Source organism: Thalia democratica, chromosome 1 (genome assembly GCF_965202585.1).
Source record: "Thalia democratica chromosome 1, ktThaDemo2.hap1.1, whole genome shotgun sequence".
In the NCBI taxonomy this organism is placed as follows: domain Eukaryota; kingdom Metazoa; phylum Chordata; class Thaliacea; order Salpida; family Salpidae; genus Thalia; species Thalia democratica.
In genome coordinates this window covers 66,725,011-66,734,518 of record NC_139165.1, presented here as the reverse complement: position 1 = coordinate 66,734,518, position 9,508 = coordinate 66,725,011, and the positions used below count along the sequence as shown (strand labels likewise).

Genomic DNA, 9,508 nt, shown 5'->3' with positions numbered 1-9,508 from the left:
TAAATTTAAAGTTAAGCAAACTTTTAAGTAACTACTAAACTGAAGAACTATTTTACTGCTGTTATAAAATAAACATACATATACAAATTATGATTTAAATAAAATCTTATAGAAAATCTACTCAACGTTTATTTTATACTCAGTCATATCTTTTAAAAATAATTAAGAACAATTAAGTTAAAAATAAGCTAAATTGTTAAGTTTAAGCACTTACATTGAAAAGAAAAAATTACATATTTACTTTGAGTTTGGTTTATTAGTATTTCAAATTTATAACTGAGTCAAAAAATAAAGTTAGTGAAATTATAAAGCTATGGTAACCATCAATAATTTTTAAAATTAAAATTCAAGGAGTATAAAATTACTTTGATGTTTTTAAATTTCAATTTAAAAACTACTAGAATTATCAAAAACTTTTAAATTATTTCAATTTTAACAGGGTTTTAAAATAAATGCATTTAAAAAATAGGCACAAGCTAAACTATTCCTAAATATGCAATCAAATTTATACTATTTCCATTAGACACAAGTTATGTATAGCTTTAAAATGAATTAACCCACCAAAATTATAAATGAAATATCAAAAGTTCTCATAAAAAAGTTAAAGAAATTTAAATGTTTCAAAGACGGATAACTCAGCAAGTATTCATTTTACTTTTTCGAGTTTTCTTTCATTTTTGCCTGCCTCTCGGCTTCTTCTTTTTCTTCCTTCTTCTTTTGCTTCAACCTCATTATTTCAGCATCCCTGCGTTTTGTTGTATTATAATTTTAAGTATTAAAAGTACGATTGTTTAATAAGAGTTATTTAACTTGATAAACAAACGAAAACATTAAGTATATTAATTATTCTATCTTAAATATTTTTAAAGAAAATAAAATTAAATAAGTAATATTGTTTTTTTGAAGCTCTTATAATTATTTAACTAATCAAAATAAACTGTAAGTTATATCGTATTTTTAGGTAGTGTAATTTTCTAATTAAAATGCTTTAAAAAATACTTTAAGCATGAGCGACTCTTAGGAATTGTAGAATTTTTATTAACTTAACACATACCGAAGCTGTAAAATAATAATTAATATAAACCATACAAAAGTTATGCTAAAACCTAAAAATATTATTTGTTTACTTTTTTACATAAAATTTAAACAAACACACAACAATTGTTATTTAGTACTGAAGAGCTCTTAAAATGGGTAGCTTTCTATAAGTTGAATAGCAGCTTTAACAAAAAATATAAACATAAATTCGAGAAAACCTGATTATTTGTAAGCTGGTATATAGTTTTATGGCAAAAATTTTCAAACAAAATAACAATAAAAATATTTTGATAAACAATTTTTTGCTAAGTTGTTTGTAATGCAATGCACACTGAATAGTTATTTTTGAGAAAATATATCAACTATCATGAAAAATACAAAACTAAAAGCAACTAGGTGTTTATAAAAGCTATTTTTTAACTAAACCAAAACAGCAGTGTATTATGAGGAACAGGCTAGATACCTTTGAAAAGTTTTTCGCAGGTCACAGTATATATAAAAATTTAACTTAAAATTAATACAAATTGTTTAAGTTTAAATGTGTACTTAAATCAACCTAATGAAGCTGTTAGATTAAAAGACTAAACAAATATATAACTTCAAAGGAAAATATCCGATTAATTTTAATTAGGATTGTCTTATTAAACTACTATTAAAAAAAAATCATTCTTACACACAAATTTATTAAAGGGCCTTTTGTAAGTGTAAAAATAATTTTCTTGGAAATTAAATTAACAACATAATTTTAATTTATGTTTTAAAAAGTTAAAGAAGGTATCAAACAGCCTTAAGATATATGCTTTGTATCGTAATAAAGTTAAATCATTTAAATTTACATGATGCTATGAAAAAAAAAAGTTCTAACAATAAAAATACTTAAAATTTTGAAACACAAAAAAAAGTATTTAAAATGTTTAATGAACAATGTTTAATAAATGAAGTTGAGTTTCTAACTTAATGTTTGACGTGCAATTTTCTGATTTAATAAACATAGTAACTGAACATTCTTTTATTAACACAAAGTTAATCTAAAATATTAATATCTTGACTTAATTAAAACACTCAGTATTAATTAATTTTAGTCTATAAGACTATGAATAAAACTCTAACTTGATTTAATTTCGATAAAAAAATTTTATTACCTTTTTAGAGAAAAAAAAATTATTTTAAAAGAACAACGAACTTCAGATTTAAAGAACTATTAAAAAATTCAAACTAACTATCAGAATGAATTTCAGTAGCATTAAAAAATTGAATTTACAAATAGAAAATTAATGTTAACTTCATTTATTTTCTACAAAAAAAATAATTCAAATAAAGAAGTAAAATTTAGGATAAAAAAGAAATTTATTTCTTAAACAAAAAACTACTTAGATTATATTTAATTAGAAGCATATCTAAACCAAAATTTTAGATTAATTATGTTTAATCTTTAAAATATTAAAAACTCATGTTTATATTTCATAATAAATTGTAACCACATGTATAAAACAATATAAAATTGATACAAGCTTTTGATGTTTTATATTTGATAAGTGAATAAAAGATTATAAAAATATTTCTACAGCAATCATTAACAAAATCAAAATAATCTTCAGGGTTGACAAAGGTTTTTTGAAATTTTTTAAAAGGTTTTCTGAATTTCTATCAAATTTTTGAATGAACTCGCTTTTTTGTCAATATAAATTAAATTTAAGGTAAAAAACTGTTTAGTATAAAAATATTGAAAAGAGACTGTAATGCTTCATTATAATTGTGCTTTATAATATTGTATCTAATCTAAATTTTATTACTTTACATGTAGAAATTGTTAAAAACTTCAGGTATTTCCAGGTTGTTAAGTGATTTTTGTTCAAAATTATAAATTTTTCAATAATTTCTCAAAGTTCAGTTTTTCCAGTTTTTTTTTGCCTAAACTGTTATATTTCAGACTTTTTTGCATATAATAAATTTGTGCTTATTTAAAAAAAAAAATTATTTCTGTGTATGAAATTTAATTTTTTTATATTAATCATATACCTAAAATCACTGGTAGTTGATTAAATGGCTTCTTTATAAACAACTTAATTCAATACATATATAAAAATGAGTAAATAGATAATAAATAATAAATGTTTTTTTTTCATACTGCAAACTTTAAAAACTTTAATTAAAAGATATTTTGACTCATTGTTAGTTTTGCGTTTGTTAAAATTAGCACAATGCTTAATGAAATATTTTTTAACTACAACATTGAATTTAAAAAATATGAATTAACTTAAAAATACAGTGCAAATTAAAGATAATTTATATTTACTGACACTGCATGTTCACAAAAGTCGTAATTAATTTTTTCACACGACGTTTAAAATGATATGAACAATATAAACTTTATATTAGTATTTTTATCTAACTATTTCTTCTCTAATTTTACACTTCTTTAGATTCATTTATCTTTTATTAGAACCTTATCTCATATAAAACATACTTTAAATATTTAAAAAATTCTTATTAGCATTATTGAACAAACTTATAATACAAAAAAAACTATCATCACCTTTCTTGTCTTGACTTGAAAGTAGTACCATCATCATTCTTTTTTCCTTTGTTCATTGCAGCTTGCTTCTTTTGGTTTTTAGCTCTTGCTAGTTCACGCTGGTTTCCCCCTAAAATAATTAAGAAATGAATCAAAAAACTATAATAAAATATCTAATTTAAACTATAAATTTTATTTTCACTTTTTGTCATGATTTGTAATTTGTATAAATAGGAATCTGTTAAGTCTTACTTAATCCTGTGATTTTTAGTTTTAAAAATATATTTACTTATGCTCATCTTAAAGCTAAAATCTTATACAAAAACTATAATTATAATATTAACAATAAGCAGGGTTGCCACTCTTTGAGTCAAAAATGCTGTCCTGAGTGACCCTAAACTGTCATAAGTCATCTTGAGTTTTTTCAAATTATTTAAAAAATAGATTTAACTTTTATAAATTATTTTTTTTCAAGTTCTACAACAAAATTGGTCATAAAATAACATAACATTGCAACTAAATGAATTAAATCTCATTCAAAGAAAAGCAGTCCTGAGATGTTTTTTTCTCAAAACTATTCCTGAGTTTTTAGAAAAAACAAAAATATCCCAATCCATCCTGAGATTTTCAAAATCTCAGAATACCCTGAGCAACCCTGAATAACTATACATTTAAAACAACTTGTAATGAGAACACTAGTTTTTATTAATTTTCCTTCATCTTTATCTTGATATGATGTAATAAAGTTTGACATGAATTTGTACAGTTTTTATACTATAGTTGTCTTTAAGTCAAAAACTTTAAAATCTTCACTAATTTTAAAACAGTTTCACCTTAAAACTTCATTATATTTTCACATAAATTTTTTTTGTTCAAATACATTTAATGAATTTCAGTGTACTATAGTCCCTCAGTATTCTATAAAGGCAAACAAAAAAGCAAATGGATAACCTTGATAGTACTTGAAATAAATATATACTAATTTACTATATATATAAAAAGACTTACTTGCCATTGTTATGATCTATTGACTTGAAACAATTTTAACAACAGTTCTGAAAACATTTTTTTAATTAAAAATTATAATTCGATTAAGACAAAAAAATAAGATTCATTTCTTATCTAATTTGAACTATTATATGCTTTAATATTTAGTCTCCATTGTAAAATTCAGTATTTTTCACACATATGCTTGTGTTAAAAGACTTTTAGACATCAATAAAATAGTTTTAAACATAATTTTTTTCAAGTATTGTACACACTTATAATTATCTTTTTTTTTTGCATTAAATTTGTCTAAATATGTTTTGATTTGTTAAGAATTGTCATGGTATCACTTATATTTATCAGCCTTAAATTGAAATGAATGTGGAATTAAGTAAATTGCACAGAACTTTTTAAACAATTGAAGTACACTCTGGTATTAAATGTAATAGTGATAAGTAATAATTATTATTCTGGAAGTGATCACACACTACATGAAACAAATAGTATTTTATTGATACATTAGCAAACTTGAGCATTCAATAGTTTTATTTAATCAAACATGAAAAATTGGTTCATTTAATACAAGTTTGTACACACTTTAGCATCTCCATATCATAACTTTGATATTTAATTTTTTTCTTTCAACACTTTTATTTCACTTGATGCTGATAGTCATGACATACCATGGTAGTTTCAACTTAAATATGTTTAAAAGATAAAACAACATTTTCTTAAATGTATTGCTAAGTTTAAAATAAAAAATTGAAATATCACTATAGTAATGTTCAGGTCAATAAAATAATAACAGTTGAAATGATGTAGTTAGTTTTAGTGAACTAAAAAGTAAAACGAAAAAGTAGGGTTGCCACTTTTCAAAAAAAAACTATTTGAGTGTATAAAAACTAAATTGAGTTGAATTTGTTAGAATTTTAAATAAAAAATTGTAATATAAGCTTAAGTTTAAATTCTGAAGTTACCCAAATAACATTTTGAAAAATTAATAAAAACTTAGGTTAAAAATAAAGTTGACAACTAAGTCTGATATTTCCAAAAAATATCCATAACTATCCTGAGCAGGGTTGCCAAATGTTTTTGGCAATTTTTTTCCAGGTTTTTAAAAGTACACATTTTTTGGTCTATTTTTAAGTTAAGTTTAAGGTAAGAAACTGTGTTGAATAAATTAAACACACTAAAAAATCACTGTAAAAGCTACTTTATATGTGTTTTTTAATAAAAAAATGTTTTGATGATGACAATTTTTTATTATCTATATGATAGATTTTTTATGTCAAATCAAGATTTTACTACAGAACATGTTAAAATTGTTAAAAATTCCAGGATTTTTTAGTGATTTTTCTTCGCAATTCCAGGTTTTTTTTTCTCAGATTCCAGGTTGTTTAACCTAAATTGTCAAATTCCAGGTTTTTTAACAATCTTGCTGATACTAGAATATAAATACTCAAACTAAGTTATGTAACTTGTGTTTTTATAAATGCCAAATAGCCTTAGGATGTGGCAACCCTATCAAGTATCAAACTGAAAATTTAGAAAAAAAAGTAAGTTAGAATGTATTAAAACTAGATTACATACATTTTAGCTAATTTTGCATTTAAAAAGATTATCATCTAGTTCTAGTTTATTAAACAACATTAAAAAATAGGCTCAAAATATTTGGTCCTAGGACCTGGTGCATTTGGTCCAAGAACCTTTTGGTTATTGAGTCGCACACCACATCTTTTTCAGGACTATATTAAATAACTTACTAATACATATTTTTGGAAAAAATCATATTGTATAAACCTTTTTAACTTAAGTTGTCTTTTGAAATTTAATTTTCATTTTAATAGTATAAAATTATATTAATGGTAAAAAAAACATTAGTCTCAACCTCAAGTATTTTACTTTTATTTGGAATTATAAAAAAAAAGGCTAGCTGCAAAGTCTTTTTTTTTTTATGGTAAAAAAACATCAGTCTCAAACTCTACCCCTTGCAACGATTAACGTTTTCTGGGGAAAAGTGAAAGTCTATAAAAGTCTTCAGACTAAATAATTTTACCAACTTCTTACAATAGTTTAAGGTAATCAAAATAAATCTATAACTATAAATTTAATTAAACTGGACAATTCCCTTTTTATTTAGATATGCTACATTCATAAAATAATAAATACATTTTTAAATTATGAATTGGGCATTTCAATAAAAGAAATATTAGAAAAAACTATAGAACACATAGGGATAAGACCACATACAAGCATAAGTTGAAAACTGATAACAACCTTACAGCAATCAGAACACAAACATGCAAAAAAAGTCAAAATTCTTAAAGGGTCGCTCGCTGCATCAATTGTCAAATTCCATTTTGATGAAAAATTTTGTGAAAGGTTTTCTTGAATATAGAAAAAGAAATTCTACTTAACTTTAAAGGCGAATAAAATAACAAGTTTTAAGTTTATAAAAAAGTTACAAATTTAGCTATTCTAGCTAAGTAAATGCAATAAAACTACGGACTCACAACTTCTGAAAAATACCTAGAACACCTGCACCAATCTATAAGTTCTCTTACCAATGAAATAGCTAGAATAGTTTTGAATAGCGGACATAAGAGTAGTATAAAAAACACGAGCTTACCTTAGCTTTTTTTTATTTTGAAAAAGAAATATTTTTGGAGAAAAGGTTGTATAAGTAAAAAATTAAAAATAAAAAACAAAATTTTTAAATGGGCCCCTGTCAAAAAGTCAAACCGCAGTTCAATGGATTTTTTTTAAGTTAAAGACAAAGGACCGTTCTCTAGAATAAAAAGAAAAGTTTTTAATTAGCTATTAAGATAAGGAAAATAGTTGGGTCTTAAGCTTAGACATTTTTATAAAAACCCTAAAAAACGCTCTCAAGCTAAATTCACGCTTATAGATTTAATTCGTCCAATTAAAAGATTAAGGTGTTTCCTTTAATATTTGCAGACTTAGCAATTTTTTAAAGCGTTTTTTTTTACACTTATCCCTAATTTCCTTACTCATCTTACACAAGCATATAAAAAATTATTCAAAAATTAAAAAAATTCATAACTAGAAATAAAAAAGTTATGATAATTTTTTTTTTTAGCTAAAACAGAAAATATTAGGTGTAACACCACAACGTTTCAACAAGACGCAGCTTTAATAACCACTTTTTGCCTTTTTTTCAATTAATTAAAAATGTTGTACTAAATTTTTTTCTTGTTTTAAAAGTTAACTTAAAACTTTTTTTAATTCGTAAGAACGTTATTTGCCTTGCTTTTCACAATAAATTACATCGAATTAGGGTTTGACTTTTGTAGTGAGGTGGGAGGTGGGAGTGGGACCCTTTAAAAAGTTTTGAATGCTTTTTGAGGTTTTTTTTTTTCGGAGATTTTAGTGCAAAGTTATTTTTAATTTAAAATACTTGTTTAAATGCTTTTAAAGGGTAGAAATTTTTTATTCCAGTTACTTATTTGTTCAACATTTCAACAAAGCTTAAAATTTACATTGTTTTTGACTATATTCTCGGGGTGTTTAGTACAAATATAAAATAATATTATATTTAATTTAATTTTTAACGTACTTATTTATGTATTCTTTTAAAAGGTAGTTCTTTTTTATCAAACACTTATTTTTTCAAATTTTTGAGTATGTGTATGACCCATGCAACTTTTACATAAATACATAGCATTTAAGCAAGAAATTCTTCTTTATTGAACTCCAATAAGCTTTATAAACAATCTTAAGATTTGATGCTTTATTCTTTCTGCCTTTAGTTTTTAAATAAATTAAATATTACAAAAAAATATACTTCTTGAGAACAACTAAACATGTTTTTAGAATAAGTTAGTTTACTTACAATTAATGGAATTTTTTTTAAAGTTAGTATTTATATTTTTAAAATTGCGTGCATAATACTGTAATATTTGCTCTTTGATATTTATTTTTTTACGTACCGCAAAAACTTAAAATTAGGTATTGATTACAACTAATAAGTTTATTGTTAACATATAACTAGGTTATTATTAAATTTATTTATTCACACTAAGGCAACAATGTTTCACCCCTAAGGGATCTTCAGGCCTGTAAAATAAAATAAAAATAAGACGATGGATAACTAAAGATATACAATAATGCAAGCAATTATATTTAAATACAAATTAGGTTATAGTTTTCCTCTTATAGACTTTTTTATAATTTTTTTTAACTACTTTTATAATTAATTTTTACGATATTTGATTAATTTAAATTGCTAACTAGCATATGTATTTTTTATTTATTTATTTTAGTCACATTTATGTATTCTGACTCGATTTTACAAATCAAACAAACAAAGACGACTTTTTGAGAAAATATCTGAAATTCTTTTAATTTTAAGATTGATACATTAATATATATTTTTCATACTTAATATATACTTTTTACAGCTTTCAAAACTAAAGTAATTTTTTTTATAATACTTCATGTATGCAAAGCAATTTAAGAAGTTTTTATAGTAAAAGAATACATTAACTTAAATCTTATAAATTTTTTATATTAATTCATCTACATTAAATAGTAAACCAAGTAAGTTACAAAAAATAACTATTGACAATAATATCTGATTAAAAATAATGTTTTAGATGTCTTCAAAGAAACGATAAGACAAAAAAAAGTAATATAGATAACATAGTAGTTTTATATTAACAAATTAAATATATCTAAACAGTTTTTGTTTTTATAACTAAGTAAAGAAAGTTTTAAAGTTGAGAAAAAATATTAAAAATACACAAAATATCTTATTTCTTCTTTTTTTAAATAAGATTTTTTTGACTTGCCTCATATTTTTCTTGATTGAATCACAGTCTTAGAAGGTATCTATAAATTGGCTTACACACAAAAGTTTCACCTAATTTAAGTTTAAAAGTATTCAAAGAAATACGACTAATAGCCTACTGTATAAATTACGATCAACAAAAACACTGGTAAAATTCT

General features: G+C 23.0%; 1 protein-coding gene across 1 annotated transcript; it reads right to left on the bottom strand.

The window, feature by feature from the left end:
• Positions 1–217: 217 nt before the first annotated feature.
• On the bottom strand, positions 218–4,696 carry LOC145832260 (small EDRK-rich factor 2-like). Its single transcript, XM_082939582.1, has 3 exons — positions 4,562–4,696; positions 3,575–3,683; positions 218–745 (listed from the first exon to the last, which is right to left on the bottom strand). Exons 1-3 carry the CDS (start codon positions 4,566–4,568, stop codon positions 652–654), a joined length of 210 nt encoding a protein of 69 aa, XP_082795708.1. The 5' UTR covers positions 4,569–4,696; the 3' UTR covers positions 218–651.
• Between the last annotated feature and the right edge of the window lie 4,812 nt (positions 4,697–9,508).